The sequence below is a fragment of the Lepus europaeus genome, chromosome 3 (assembly GCF_033115175.1).
Source record: "Lepus europaeus isolate LE1 chromosome 3, mLepTim1.pri, whole genome shotgun sequence".
NCBI lineage: Eukaryota > Metazoa > Chordata > Mammalia > Lagomorpha > Leporidae > Lepus > Lepus europaeus.
Genome location: NC_084829.1, coordinates 120021786 through 120038023, shown reverse-complemented (window position 1 = coordinate 120038023; position 16238 = coordinate 120021786). Strand labels below are relative to the sequence as shown.

The following is a 16238-nucleotide window of genomic DNA, read 5'->3' as shown; positions in this document are numbered from 1 at the left end:
AAAAAAATTCTTTAACTTGGAATTGTATGTGTTTACCCAAATAATGAACTTACCCCTATGTTTTGTGGCAGGAAGAAGCACTACATGGTTTTCGAGTGAGTGATTATTTTGAATATATGGAAGCTTTGGAACAAAACTACCGGCCAGTGTTGCTGAGAGAAATGCGGAACATTCGATTGCTGAGCCTGTAGATCATGATTAATGCATTTAATTTTATGTTTTATTTACTTTTAAAGGAAACTAGAGAACTTGGTTGTTTTCTGTGTCTAGAACAGTGTATTTATTTTTATACAGATAAATCAATACTGAGATATTTTAAATTTAGTAACTCAATTTGTGACATAAATTCACTTTTGTAAGTTTTATTGTGTTGTAAGATTGTTTAGATCTAGTTTATTGGTAGTTCTTATTTATGTATAGGAGTTAGTCCCCATCTACAACTACTTCTTTACCAGATGATTAAAATATTTTTTCCAGTGAGTTTGGAAAGTAGAAGCTATATTGTAAATGACTGACTGGCCAGAGAGAATCCATAGACACAAGGGGAGAACATTTGTTTTCTCTTGCTTGCTCTAGCTGCACATACAAAGGAAAATAGACAAAACCCTAACTGCTTGTTTTACATATGAAGGAGCCAATGGTATTTGTCGTGGCAAGTAGCAGAAAAACTACTTTTCTAAAACATAATTGTTTTTCTAGGAGTTGCTTTTGATACCTACATCAATTTATATTTTTCCATATGAAATGTAGTCTTTACATGCTTCATTTAAAAGATAAATTGGTTAGTTCCTATTGATAAGCATTCTGTTCTTAGTTGTTACGCATTTTCCTTTGTGATAGATTTGATTTGTACTGAACTTGAAAACATTAAGAATGGATTTCTAAATTATTTTAAATGAGTAACACTGTTTCATTTTATTTAAATAGAAGTTTCTGTGCCAGTAACATTACTATAATATGTTAAAGTCTATTTTCTTATATCACAAATGTCACATTGAAAATAAGAAAGAAAATTACAAATATATTAAATTATTTTTTTCAATCTTCAACTAATTTTAACTTTTTTTTTTTAAATTGGAGAGACTGTTTAATGTTCTTGACTTATATTTGAATGTAGATTGTGTATCCCTTGCCCAAAATACTTGTGACCAGAAGAGTTTCATATCTGGGATTTGTTAACAATTAGAATATTTGCATATAATAAAGAAATGTGTTGGTGATAGTCACCAAGTTTAGACATGAAATTCATTTACATTTTTATGGCTACATTATAAACATAGCCTGAAGAAAATATTGTATTTTTAGTGAACTTATGTTTAGACTATGACCTGTCACCTAAGTCAGGCACAGATTTTCCACTCATGGCATCGTGTCATTGCACAAAAAGGTTTATATTTTGGAGAGTTGTGGATTAGGGATCTTCAATCAATATATACCAAATATTAAAACCACTTACAAGCTAACATGGTGTTTTCCTTTTGTAACCAAAATTGGAAAACCTAAAAATTTATTTTTCCTTTTTGCATGATAAAATAATTAGTACTGTATACTTTTTAATTTTGTGATATTTAGATTATTGCAGTATCCACCATCCAAAATCAAGGTTTCTGCTGTAAATGCCTGTAATGGGTTCTCCAGTGATGTTCCTAAAGAACATTATAAAGTTGTAAAACATAAATTGAATTAGCTAATTCGTCATAATGCACACTTTCTTAGCTCTGATTAATGTGAGATAAACTAGAGTCCTAGATGACCCAGAGCATTAAGCTTTGTCTACTATCAAACTGCATTTTAAAAATCCTCCACAGAATATGTAATACATGTTTACAGTTACATTTCTATCCATTCTGTTCCTGAGTTATTTCATTGACCCAAGAAACTTGTACTTTTATTTCTTTTTAAAAGCTATCACACAGTAATCTGAAATACAAATGGACAAGAAAAAAGTATAATTTAATTGTATGATTTTGATTGGAAACTGAGGTAAAATCTAGATTATAAAAATCACATTTTGAGAAAAAGTGATTTCATTTAGCTGGAGCTGGAATCTTTCATTTTCTTTTGAAAAATAAGAAATATCATATGAACAATGAACTGGTAAACTTGTGTCATTGGAGAAAATGTAAAATATAGTAGTTAGCCTAGCTGCCGTTATGAGTTTTTTTTTAAGATTTATTTATATATTTGAAAGAGAGAGACAATGATATCTTCCACCATTCACTGAGTCTCTCCCCAAATGGCCACAGCTGCCAGACTCTTAGGAGTTATGAGAGAAAAGGTGGAGTGGTGCGCGGGGGTGGGGGTGGGGGTATCTTTCATTAGCTAATTTCACTCCTCAAATGGTGGCAACTACCAGACTTAAAATTATTATTGTACTTCTGTTTATTTTAAGAGTCTCTTTCAGGGGCTGGCATTTGGCATAGCAGTTAAGCCATTATGTGGGACAACCACATCCCATATAAGATTGCTTAAGTTTCAGTACTGGTTACACTTCAGATTCCAGCTTCTGTTAATGCATAACCTGAGAGGCAACATGAGATAGTTCATCTTGGTTGTAGCCCTGCCACCCACTTGAGAGACCTGGATAGAATTTCCGGTTCCCCCTTTAGCCCAACTCAGGCCACTAAAGATATTTAGGGAGGGAAGCAGAGGATAAGATTTGTCTGTTTTTCTCTCAGATTAAAAAGGAAAGGAAGAAAAGAGTATCCTTTTAAAAAAGTATACTTGTCTTGCCCTTTGCTATTGTGTAAAGTCTCAGTCCTTAAAGCATAATTTTTTTCTGATTTGTGAAGTTGTACCTCATACATTGTTAAAGATTCACTTTTATTAAGTTATATGTTTTGACGCAATGTGAACACATTTGTGGAAAACTTAAGTACTCACATAAAAATCTTTGAACATTTGCTTTCAAAATTTTATGTTTGCTGTTATACCTCCTTATGACTTACAGGTATCTAAAGTTTCTGTGAAGGTGAAATACGTCTCAAGAATTCATCCAAACCTCCTAACAAGGTTCTGCCTAAATTTATAATTGGTAAGCAACGGTATGATCTACTTTGACTTTCCTGTTTGCAAAGGTTAAAGAAATTTATTTGGTCATTCATTACACAGACATGTTTTAAGGGCTACACGTATTAGTATAACAAAATATTTTTAATATTCAAGATAAATGAGATTCAATATCTCTCAAAGAGTCTATAGTTTTCCTAGGAAATGAATAATTTAAAACTGGAAGTACAGTGATAAATATGACAAGTTAGAGTTTATCTCCAGATTTGGTGATTTTCATAGGAGCAAAGAGTGAGACAAAATATAATTGGATTAGGGTTAAACTGTGCTGAAAGGAGAGATTTTGGATGCTGCTCCTCCAAAATGCTCTTCTAGGAGTATTTTCATAAAAAGAAAAAGAATAAGGGTGGTGGCTACCACAGGCATGGAGTAAAATATATTTTTTTAAGTTAGGGAATGGAAACATGTTTATATTGGGGGAAATAAAATAGTAGTAAGGGAAAAATTAATGCTGGAGAGAAAGAACTGGGCTGAATCATGTGGGTATTTGGGAGAGGAATGGGATTTATTGACTATGTGATGGAATGAGCCTTTGCTAGGAACATGAACACTTCATTCAAAATAACAAGAAGAAATACAGTAAGTGATCACAAAATTAAGGTGGCTACTTGTGGAAGCTATTGCTTTTTTGGTGATTAGGAAACCAAGTCATTAGCTAAGAGTTAGGATGGAACAGTTGGTATTTTCAGGAGGTGGGAATATGTGAAATAGTTGTCAAGGATGGACTAGGACAATATAATTGTGATTTAATGGAATGGCCATGAGATGAATTTTTTAAAAAGATTTATTTTATTTATTTGAAAGACAGAGTTACACAGAGAGGTAGAGACACAGAGAGATCTTCTATCCCTGGTTCAATCCCCAGGTGGTCGCAATGGCTGCTGTGCCGATCCGAAGCCAGGAGCTTCTTCCAGGTCTCCCATGTGGATGCAGGGCCCAAGGACTTGGGCCATCTTTTACTGCTTTTCCAGGCCATAGCAGAGAGCTGAATCAGAAGAGGAGCAGCTGGGAGTAGAACCAGTGCCCATATGGGATGCTGGCACTTCAGGCCAGAGCTTTAACCCACTGCACCACAGTGCTGGCCCCCATGAGATGAATTTAGCAAAGCTGTATCTCTTTCTCCATCAGTTTTCACTGTGCAAAGTGTAGTTAATGAATTGTGGTTAACCAGGATTTTGGTTTAGCCAAAAGAATACAAATGTTATTTTAAAAGTTCAGGAAAGTGGCCAGCACCGTGGCTCACTAGGCTAATCCTCCACCTGTGGCACCAGCACCCCGGTCCTAGTCTCGTTTGGGGTGCCAGATTCTGTCCTGGTTGCTCCTCTTCCAATCCAGCTCTGCTGTGGCCCGGGAAGGCAGTGGAGGATGGCCCAGGTCCTTGGGCCCTGCACCCACATGGGAGACCAGGAGGAAGCACCTGGCTCTTGGCTTCACATCAGCACATCACATGGGCCGTAGAGGCCATTTGGGGGGTGACCCAACGTAAGGAAGACCTTTCTCTCTGTCTCTCTCACTGTCTAACTCTGCCTGTCAAAAAAAAAATAAAAAAGTTCAGCAAAGTTGGATTTAAAAGGTGTTTATTTTGGTGCAAAGCAATTTTGAAAGCCATGCCATAGCTTTTTGTTTTGTTGTTTTGTTTTAAAGGTTTATTTATTTATTTGAAAGAGAGGCAGAGTTACAGAGAGGCAGAGAGAGAGGTCTTCTGTCCACTGTTTCACTCCCCAAATGGCCACAATGGCCAGAACTGGGCCAATCCAAAGCCAGGAGCCTGGAGCCTATTCTGGGTCTCCCATGTGGGTGCAGGGGCCCAAGGACTTGGGCCATCTTCCTCTGCTTTCCCAGATACATTAGCAGGGAGCTGGATCAGAAGTGGAGCAGCCAGGACTCCAACTGGCTCCAATGGGTGCCCATATGAGATGCTGGCACTGCAGGCGGCAGCTTTATCCACTATGCCACAACACTGGCCCCACCATGGACATTTTGAAGACATTTCGTGTTGAATAAGGAAGTTGCAAAATTGTTGATACTATATGCATACTATACTATATCATACTATATATACATACTATAGTAAATCATACTATATTCATACTATACTATATCATACTGAGACAGTGGTATTTAAGCTAGTTCAGAAGGGAAGTGAACACAAGAAGATGAATTGTTGATAGGATTAGTTGGTTGTATATTCTTCTGTGTTGAAGAATTGTTAGATTTGGAGTACTCAGGAGGAGAAGGTGAAAACAACAATTAGACCTGACAATGGTTGAGTGAAGTGCTTAAAATTGAGATGTTAGAAGGTAGTGACCATGGAAATGAATATCCTCGAGGAGAGCAAAGGATGAGATTACTGAAGTAATGACAGTTTAAGGAGCCAGTGTTCCATAATTTCATAAGAATCATCTATTTGGATATTGAAGTTGCCAAATTTTGCCAAGGAATTAATTGTTTTGGATTAAAGTGAACCAAAAACTAAAATCCCTCAAGAATTAGTACAAAAAAAAATCAAAACTTATCAAGAAGAAATCCAAGATGTGAAAATAAATGGAAATCAAAAGCAATGGTACGTATCATTATTTTAACATAATATCTAAATTATAAGTAAAAATATACATAATTTTGATTCCTTTGCTTGGGCAAACATTTTTTATGCACAAAAGGCACAAACCATAAAAGGAAAAATTGATACATTTTTATAGATTTCTCGTCCATTATTTGTTTCCAAATTTTAGGAACTCCTGGACATGTATGTTGAATCATTTGATAATTTCCTTTAAATCTCCAACACTGTTTTTAAGTTTTTTTTTTTTGTTTTTTTTTGTCTGACTGAAAGATTGCCAAAGATTTGTCTTCTAGCTCAGATCTTCTGCCTTACAAAGTCTGTTAAGGCTTTCCCCCACATTTTTTATTTGATGTATCGAATTCATCATTTCTAAGATTTCATTTTGATTTATCATTAAAATCTTAGTTTCATGGGAAAATTTTTCATTCATGTCATGTATGGTTTTCTTTAGTTTTGGGTTTGCATCTGGTTGCTTTTGAGTAATCCTATGATTAATCTTTTGAATTCCATTTCCAGCATTTCATCAATCTCTTCATCTTTACATTCTAATACTGTTATGTTGTTGCATTCCTTTGGGGGTGTCATGATGTCTTCATTGTTCTTATTTCTTGAATTTCAGCATTTGTTATTGGCATTTGCGGCGTTACTTGTTGGTAATTTCTTCTGATGGCTTTCATCTCTGTCACTTAGTGGAATGTCTGCACTTTCAGTGAATACCGGAAAGTGTGTGCTGGGTGTTTTCTTTGCTCCAGGGTGGGGCAAGTACCCAGGTAACACTCAAGTTCGGCATCGTAGGTCTCTTGTTAACAGAAGCTGGCCGGGGTTGGGGGAGAATGGTCACTTCTGTTTGTGTGATCACTCTGTCACCTCCTCTCCCCAAAGGTGAGCAATGCCTGGGTGTTGGCCCTAGTGGATGCAGCACTCATGTACTCTGCCATATAAATGACACAAATGATCTGCACAGTCCTTACTATCAGCACGATTCCTGCTGCAATGACCTGCCCCCGGCAACCAAGGAGCTCTGAGTGTGTGGAGCTGCCTCCAGTGATTGCCCAGAGACCCATCTACACCCTGCACACATTCATGTCACTACTGAGTCCCCATAATCTTGGCACACAATGCTCCCTCAGTTTCTGGGTGCAGAGGTTCTGCTCTGCTCCATCAGCCTGTCCAATCCACAGGGAGGCAGTAATTCCCTGAGCCAGCTCCACGTAGGCATCTTGATCCCCAGAGTCTCTGGTATGTTGGGAGGCTGGGGGCCTCAAAGTCCTGCATAGATATGCAGCCACCTGTCTATCCTCCCCACCAGGCTCAAAAGTGGGCACCACAGATTTTTCCCTCCACTGGAATCTCTAGATCACATGTGTACACAAGAGCCACTGGCCGAATGTTGCCCCCTCCCCACTACTGCCACCAGTACTGCCCAGAAGATGGTATTCTGTTTCAGCTAGTTGCTGTGCACACATATAAAGGCTTCTACAGCTGCCACTCGAGCCCAAAATGGTACCTTCCCTCTCTTAGCGGGGCAGTGAACACTGTTGTGGAGAGGATGATGTGAAATAAATGTGCTGCTGTTACTTCAAATGGCTCTGTGGGTAACTGCTAGCCGCTAGGGCTGGACTCAGGCCATGCTCTGCCTTCAGTTACAGCACAATGGGTAGCTGTAGACTGCTCTCACCTCCACCTCCAAGCTGCCACCTGCTCTGGCTGTCAGCTGCTGCAGTCATGTGTTCTGTCCCTGTTCATGCTACATGTCCACACCTTTCATACAGGTTCACTTCATAGAAATTCCGCTGCAGTTTTCTCTCGAATTCTCCCCTGAGAGTGTATTTCCTACACTTTTTTTTTTAAACTATTTATCCCTAGCCTAATGCAATACATCATTGCTATTCCACCATATTGGATTCCTCATACATGTCTTTTTTTAGTGAAAAACACAATAGCGTCTTGGAAATTTGTTGGTTTTCTTTTGGAATTTCCCCAAAAGAATAAAATATAAATCTTACATTTGAATAAGTATAGCTGTATGTAAAATCACACGATACTGAAAGCAAACACAAATTACTTTCAACTGATTAATGGATAAATAAATTGTGGTTTAGCATAAAATGATCTATAATTCAGCAATAAAAAGTAGCCAGCTAGTGGTACACACAAAATTATGGATGAATGTGGAAAGTATGCTGAGTGAAATAAGCCAAACACAAAAAAGTTAAAAACTCTTTAAAAGTATGCTTAAAATGGGCAAATTTTATTGACTTTACCAAAAAAGGCTAACTGCTACAAAGAGAAATTGACAAATATAACAATAACTAAAGAGTTTAAACATTAGCATTTGTTATGGATACCATAATCATATTGAGGAAGGTCCTTTCTGTCCCTGTTTTGGTAAAATTATTTATCAAGAATAAATGTTGCATTAGAATTTGATTTTATCAGATACTTTATATCAAAATGGTTTTCTGATCTTTTAAATTTTTGGATCTTTTAGTGACGTAAATTAATTTTTGAATGCTTAAAGCAATCTTGCATTCCTGAGATTTACTAACTCTATCCATGATATTTTATCATTTTGCCATATTGTGAAGCTTGATTTGTGACTGTTAATTTTTTATCTGTTCATGAATCATATATATCTGTAGGTTCATTTTGCTAGTTTCAGGATCAGCATTAATGCTGGTTTCATAAATGAAAATTATTCTATCATCTATTTTTATGGAAGAGTTTGTGTATAAATTGTATTTTTTCCTCCCAAAATTTCCAGTAGATTTCTGCGAATGAAGACCAAAATTTTATTTGCGACAGAGTTTTATAAAAAAAATTTCAATTTCTTTAAAATAGCTGTATCGCTGTTCAAATTGTCTCTCTCCTTAAGTGACCTTTCATAGCTTGTTTCTCTCAAGGAATTTATCTCTTTCATGCAAATTATCGAGTTTATTGGCATCAATAGGCATCAGTTATCAAGTTTATTGGCATACAAGTTATCAAGTTTGTTGACATTTATAATACTCCATTATCCATTTTAACAGATACAGAATTTGTATTGATTTACTGCTCTTGTTTATGTTAATTCATATCTTCTCTTTTTTTCTTGATCTTTGGGTAAAAATTTATGAACTTTATCAATTTATTTTTATTTGAGAAGTAGAGTTACATTGAGAGGGAGAGACAGAAAAATCTTCTATCAGCTCGTTCACTCCCCAAATGGCCACAGCAGCTGGATCTGGGTCTATCCAAAGGAAGGAGCTAGGAGCCTCCACTGGTCTCTCATGTGGGTGCAAAGGCCCAAGGGTCATCTTCTACTGCTTCCCCAGGCCATAGGAAGAGGAGCAGCCAGGACTAGAACCTATATATGGGATGTCAATGCCGCAGGAGGAGGCTTAGCCCACTACACCACAGGCTCCTCATCGATGTTTTGAAAGAACCAGCTTTAAGTTTCACCAATTTTCTTCATTTTTCATTTTTTATTTGACTGATTTCCATTCTTTATGATTTGTTTTCTTTTTCTTTTTTATTCAAATATTTATTTATTTATTTGAAAGGCAGAGAGAGAGAGGTCTTCCATCCACTGGATCACTCACCAAATGGCCAGAACTGCTAGAGCTGAGCTGATCTGAAGCCAGGAGCCAGGGGCTTCTTCCAAGCCTCCCATGTGGGTATAGGGGCCCAGGGATTTGGGCCATCTTCCACTGCTTTCCCAGGCCATAGTAGAGAGCTGGATTGAAAGAGGAGCAGCCGGGACTCAAACGGGCACCCATATGGGATGCTGGCACTGCAGGCAGCAGCTTTATCCACTAAGCCACAGTGCTGGCCCTGTGATTAGCTTTCTTGTATGTAAGTTCAGTGTTACTCTTCACATCATTTATTTGACATCTTCCTTTTCTGGTCTATGGTTAGTACTTTAGAGTTCTTTATAAGTACTGCTTGTAGCTATAGCCACAGTTTTAATATATTATTTTTTCATTTTAATGTAGTTAAAATATTTTTCTAATTTACCTTTTGATTACTTTTGATCCATAAACTGTTTAAAAATGTGTGATTTAGTTTTTAAATATTTTTATATTTTTTCATTTTATTTCTGTTATTGATTTTTAGCATCATGTCATTATGGAGAGAAATTCTTGATATGATTTTAATCTTATATTTATTGGAACGTTTTTATGTTCCAGAATACTATCCTACTTGGAAAAGATTTCATGTAATACTTAAACTGAACATATATTCTGCTATTTTTTTTCACAAAGTCGTCCATAAATTTCAATTAAATTAAATGGGTTGATAACTTTTTTGTATCTTTACTGATAATTGTAGCTACTTGTTTTATTGTGAGAGTAATGTTGAAATTAAGTTTAATTATCGCTTCTCGGCCTTTTGGCTAAGATCAAATGTGAAGTTTAATTGTGGATTTCTGTGATTCCCCTTTCAGTTATTTCAGTTTTTGATTCATGTGTTTCAAAGCTGCATTAACTGTATAAACTTTCATGACTGTTATGTCATCTTGGTGAACTGATTGCTTATCCTTACAGAATGACTATATTATAGTCTTTGCTGTGAAGTCAACTTTGTTTAATATTCATACAAGCTATTTAGAGTTATTTTGGTTATTGATTTACATTATTTGGAAGGAAGAGATTAGGATTTGCATAGTCTTTTTCCATTAATTCACTTTCGACCTCTATGTATCTTAATGTTTGAAGTAGTTTTGTTTCAGGAAGCACAGACGTGGGTTTAACTCTCCACTCCCCAAACTGGCATATTGTATCTTCTAATTGGGATGCTTAAATCATTCCTATTTCATGCAGTTATTGTTGTGTTTGGGTTTACATTTGCATTTATTACCTTCTTTTCTGTTTTCTGCTTTTCTGTACTATTCTTTCACTTTTTTTATTCTGCATTCTTTTGGGTTAATTAAATGTTTTAATTGATTCTCTATTATGTCCTTTGTTTATTAGCTGCATTTTTTCTGTATTTTAACGTTACTTTGAAGTGTATATAATATGTTTTAGTTATTACAGTCTACCTTCAAAGAATACCACACTACTTAATAGAAGAACTATGACTAGAAACCTGAAAGTTTGCTGGGTCTCTCTGAGGCATTCTTTCTTCTTTGTTAAATTATAAAAGATTTCTTATCCTTCACATGTAAATAATTATATAGTCCTACATACTTTTTATTATTATGAGCTACTTTTGCCTTGCTCATATAATTATTTAATGCCAGTGTTACTATTCAACACGTATGTCAGTAGTAAACACTTTTCTTTAGGAATGTCATATATCAATAATTAAGTGTAGACTACTAAAGAGCAGACAAAATCATTTAATTTCTATCCCCCAGAAATTCTATTTTAGTATCAGGCACTGAGCAGAGTATCAGACTGTTGCAGAATGAATGGGAAAGTTGTTTTGGATTATCAAACATAGAGTTGGAGCAGAGAATGCAGCATTAGATCAAATTTTCCCCTCAGCTGTATTAGGAAGAAATGGCCCATGTTGTAGTATTTTCTGTTCATTGCTTACTGAGTACATAGCTTTTTTAAGATTTAGTTATTCTTTCAAAAGGCAGAGTTACACAGAGAAGATCCACCCCGGCCATTGAGGTCATTTGAGGAGTGAGCCAACAGATGGAAGGTCTCTTACTCTGTGTGTTTCTGAAAATGTATTTTTAACAAAAGTAATACTAGTCTATTATATTCTCTACAGGAAAGGCTGTAAGAGTTTTCCTTTAGGGGCCGGCACTGTGGTGCAGCGGTTTAAGCCCTGGCCTGAAGCATCGGCATCCCATATGGGCACAGGTTCTAGTCCAGCTGCTCCACTTCCTATCCAGCTCTCTGCTATGGCCTCGGAGAGCAGTTGAAGATGGCCCAAGTCCTTTGGCCCCTGTATCCACGTGAGAGACCTGGAAGAAGCTCCTGGCTCCTGGCTCCTGGCTCCTGGCTCCTGGCTCCTGGCTCCTGGCTCCTGGCTTAAGATTGGCTCTGCTCTAGCCATTGCAGCCAACTGGGGAGTGAACCAGCGGATGGAAGACCTCTCTCTGTCTCTACCTCTCTGTGTAACTCTGTCTTTCAAATAAATAAAATAAGTTTTACTTTAGTGGAAGTGAGCATGTCTGCATGTGTTTTGCCCTTGGGTGTTATTTTGGCTATAACATGCATCTGATAGTTTCTTCAGTTCAACCTGGGAACCAAATCATGGTTTGGAGACAAGACTATGGCTACTTGAAATATAGCATGTATGCAATATATGCTATATTTGTATTAAAAAAAAAAACCTAACAGGATTCTGGTTAGGGCCTTCTTGCTGCTTCACAACATGGCAGGAGCATAACATGGTGAGACAGAGCAAGCTAGCTGGGGAGAGGTTAGTTTTATAACAAAGCCACTCCCAAGATAGATCTTTTTATGTTGGAATATCTCTCATGACTCACTCCCCTTCCAAAGATCCACCTCCAAGTACTCTTAATGTGTGACTTTGAGGATTAAGTTCCTAGCACATGAATTTTGGGGTATATACCACCCAAAAAATACTAGTCTCTCTTCCTAGAAATCAGGAGCAAGACAGATAACCAAGTACCCTAGTGAAGACAGTAGACTTAAATATCTCATCTTTCAAGATCTTTCCAAGGACAATGATGCCTAAAATTCTTCAGTTAGTTCTTCCTAAACCTAGCCTAGCTATTCCTTTATTGTGCATGACAGTTTGGACATAGCTTGCTGGTCAAATCCAAACCACTCTCTGTTTTTGCAAGTAATGTTTTATATCAAGTACATTAAATCTGTTCTCCTTATATTAATACCACCTGAAATTTAAAGTACATAATGCCCTTTGTTATGTATAATCTATGGCTACTTTCCTGTTAAAGTGGCAGAGTTAAATAGTTGTCACAAAGACTTTATGATTCACAAAGCCTAAACTATTTATTACCTGTCCTTTTCAGGAAAACTTTGTCAATGTCTGGTTTAGAATATTAAATATACATACTTGTATACCTGTAAACCCAAGCCTATTTTAGGTAGAATAATCTTTACTGAGATACAGAGAGGATTATAAGGGACATCTAGTCCAAAACATTTATTGCACTGGTAAGAGTGTATGACTCAAAGTGAAGAGGGTATGTGAAGGTCATTTGGTTTGTCCTCTCCAAAACTCCTTTAGATTTTAGTCTACATTGTGAAGTATGAAGAGAATGAAAACAATCCAACTAAGAAGTGGGGTCTTTAAGAAGTGCTTATGATTAGATAAGATTATGAGGATGGAGCCTCTATGATTTACTACTGGTGTTTTTATAAGAGGAGGAAGAGAGACCAAAATATACACACACCCTGTCTTTTATGTACTACCTTCAGATCCTGCCAAGGAGAAGGCCATCACCATGTGGTCCCCTTGACCTTGGACCAGGACTGTGGGCCAAAATAAACTGCTTCATAACTTACCCAGCCTGTGTTATTGTTGTTAGTAACAGAAAATGAGTTAGTGCACATATAGGAAATATATATAATGCAATGGGTTGATTTCGAGCTCAGAAGTCAGATTACCTGGATTTGAATTCAAGCTCTACCCTAAGTACATCATTTAATTCTCTGTGCCTCAATTTTCTTGATAAAATAAGCATAACAGTAAGGCCTTCTTAATACTGATAAATATTTGCAACTTTTGTTGAAGAAATCAGGAACATTACATAATCTGACTTTATCATGTGTGTATTTGTATGTGGTCTTCTTGCCAGTTTTCAGCTCAATTGCTATACTCTCCTTCCATTTGTACATATAAAGTGCTTTTTCTAATTCTCATTATATTTGAGCCAATAATAACTTTACATTTTGCATTAATTGTATACAAAACTTGAGAAGATTCTTTAGTGCACAAATGTGTATGTGTAAAATTGAAGAAAGTATAAGTAAAATGCAAGCTAAAATTATATACCATATTCAAACTATGCAACTGTCACCAAGTTTGTGTTCACTGATACCATAGGTTGTAACTCAGCCCTTCTGACTTCAAGTTCAGTACTCTTTCAACAATATTATTTAGTCATTGAGTTAGTTACTCAATATAACTTCATACTCCTACTATGGATCAGGCATTGTTAGTTTTGGTTCCAGTATTTACCCTTATTCAGAATTTTTCAGGAAAAACAGATTATGTTTTTCTCTTTACTGTTTCCTGTATGCTCTAAGTTTGGGCATGTATTTTTGTGAGCTACTCACTTTACTCATATTCCCTTCCTGTTCTAAAAGGCTAAAATTTATACTCTAGATTTAGTGATGTAGACCACATTAATGTATAATGGATTAGCAATGTATCTTTGAATTTGCCAGTGGTAAGTGAAACGAGTGTTTCCTTTTATATGACATAACATTTTACTAATTTTACTTTTTTTACTTTGTAACAAAATTGACATACCTGATTTTTCTCCTTCAGAATATAAGGGGAAAATTATTACATAAATAGCTGCCAATATATTTACTCATCTGAGTTTAAACAGGGTCAAGGGGGTTAGCCTCACATAAACCTTGAATTTTCAGCACTAGCAATATTTTAGCTTTTAAAATTAGTTAACTCTTCTGGCGTATTTCCCACCCTATATTTTACTGTTGGCAGTTGGCCATTATGAAATGTTAAGCATCATGGTTATAATTGGACTGTCATGTTTGCTAATAGAGTGCATTTGAAATACATTGGGTGAGAAAGTTATTAAAATATTGGCTGTTAAAAAGTTTGATCTTCTAGTCCAGAATTTCACCGTTAATCAACTATCATGAGACTATGTGTAAGCTGTTCTTTATTGAATAGTACATTTATATTTAGCCTTTCCTAAAATGCCAAAGTTCAAATTTTTAGAGCATCTTTAAAAACAGCCCTAGTACATCAAATAGAATTAACTACAGTTTCATTGGAAATTGCCAGATTAAAAAAAAAAAAAGTCAAAATGTCTTCTGGGTCCAATAATCTTCACAACTCCCTAAATGTTTCTCCTAGTTTTCCTAAGTGAATTTTTCAAATTAGCATTTTTCTTACTAACATGAATAATCACTTTCACTCAAACTTAAAATAGGTGAAGGGCATCGCAAGAACTGGCTAGTGTTTAGCAATTTCTTCTTGCTGGGCTAAGCATTTTGCAGGTGCTTGAGTCAGCTTACCCAGTGTAAGGTGAACAGGCCAAAGCAGGTAAAGCAGTCATGCCTGCTGTATGAATTCTCTTTTCTCTTTCCTGGGCGTCTCTGGAAACTAGACCCTTGGACTTGTGAAGAACAAAGTCTTTCTACAAACCCACATTGAACCATGACCTGTAGCAAAAACATGTTGCATTATTATGTGTCCCCATTTCCGTCCCCCTTATTGAATAAGTTTTGATGTGGTTAGATAGCCATACTCTTGATTTCATAGTGTTTTCTTAGATTCCATATTGCAAGTCCAAGTGTTCATGGATGAGGCAAGGCTGTCTAGCACACATCTGATTAAGAAAGCTTCACTGATACTTTTGCCTACCAAAAAGTTTTGTGGAAATGATAGATACTATTTGACTAACAGATCTGTGTGCTTCCAAGGAAATATTTCTGTAACTGAAAGATGAGACATGTAGAGATTGCCAAAAGGTATGCTTATCAGTGAGCACAAACTGATGACAGTTACAGATTCTGAACATGGTATATAATTTTAACTTACAGGATTTACTTCTATTTTCTTCCACTTGTACACATATAAATTTGTTTGCTAAAAACATCTTCTCGTTGATGGGATTGTATTGGAATCCCCTGGCACATTTCTAACTCCATCATTTGGGGCAAGTCTGATTGTGCATGTCCCAAATTGTACATCTCCTCCCTCTCTTTTTCCACTCTGAAATTTAACAGGGATCACTTTTCAGTTAAAATTTAAACACCTAAGAATAATTGTGTGTTAATTACAGAGTTCAACCACTAGTACTAGAACAACAACAACAACAACAAATACTAAAAAGGATAAAGTATTACATTGTACATCTAGAGTCAGGGCAAGAGCTGATCAGGTCATTGTTATATATACTAGTCCAAGTGATCAATTTCAGTTCACATTCGATGGCTCGGATAGGTCTAAGAATCAAAGGGATCACACAAACAAGACAAGTGTCTGCTAATACTAACTGACAGAATCAAAAAGGGAGAGAAAGATCCAACATGGGAAGTGGGATACACAGCAGACTCATAGAATGGCAGATGTCCTAAACAACACTCTGGCCTCAGAATCAGCCCTTAAGGCATTCGGATCTGGCGGAAGAGCCCATGAGAGTATTGTAGGCATGGAAAGCCAAGATACCATGGAAAAGAAAAAAAGAAGACCTAAATGAAAGATCTCTGCAAGTGAGATCCCAGTGGAAAGAATGGGGCCATCAAAGAAGGAGGTACCTTTCTCTGAAGGGAGGAGAGAACTTCCACTTTGACTATGACCCTATCGGAATAAGATCAAAGTCAGTGAACTCTAAAGGCTTCCATAGCCTGGCAACTCATGACTAGAGCCTAGGGAGATCACTGACGCCATGAACAGGAGTGTCAAATTGTTAAGTCAGCAACAGAAGTCACTGTGTACTTACATCCCATGTGGGAACTGTCCTTAATGTGTTGTCTAA

General features: G+C 36.5%; 1 protein-coding gene across 9 annotated transcripts in view; it reads left to right on the top strand.

Annotated features, from left to right (window-relative positions):
• TBC1D32 (TBC1 domain family member 32) overlaps window positions 1-11687 on the top strand; it is a 304455-nt gene extending 292768 nt beyond the window's left edge. For 7 of the 9 annotated variants that reach the window (XM_062186698.1, XM_062186696.1, XM_062186694.1 and 4 more), the window contains one exon: window positions 72-2263. In XM_062186698.1, coding sequence (XP_062042682.1) covers window positions 72-191 — 120 coding nt within the window. In that variant the 3' untranslated portion in view covers window positions 192-2263. Of the gene's footprint in view, window positions 1-71; window positions 2264-2950; window positions 3035-11335 lie in introns of those variants that run through there. The other 2 variants (XM_062186699.1, XM_062186693.1) reach the window with 1 other exon arrangement.
• Window positions 11688-16238: the final 4551 nt, after the last annotated feature.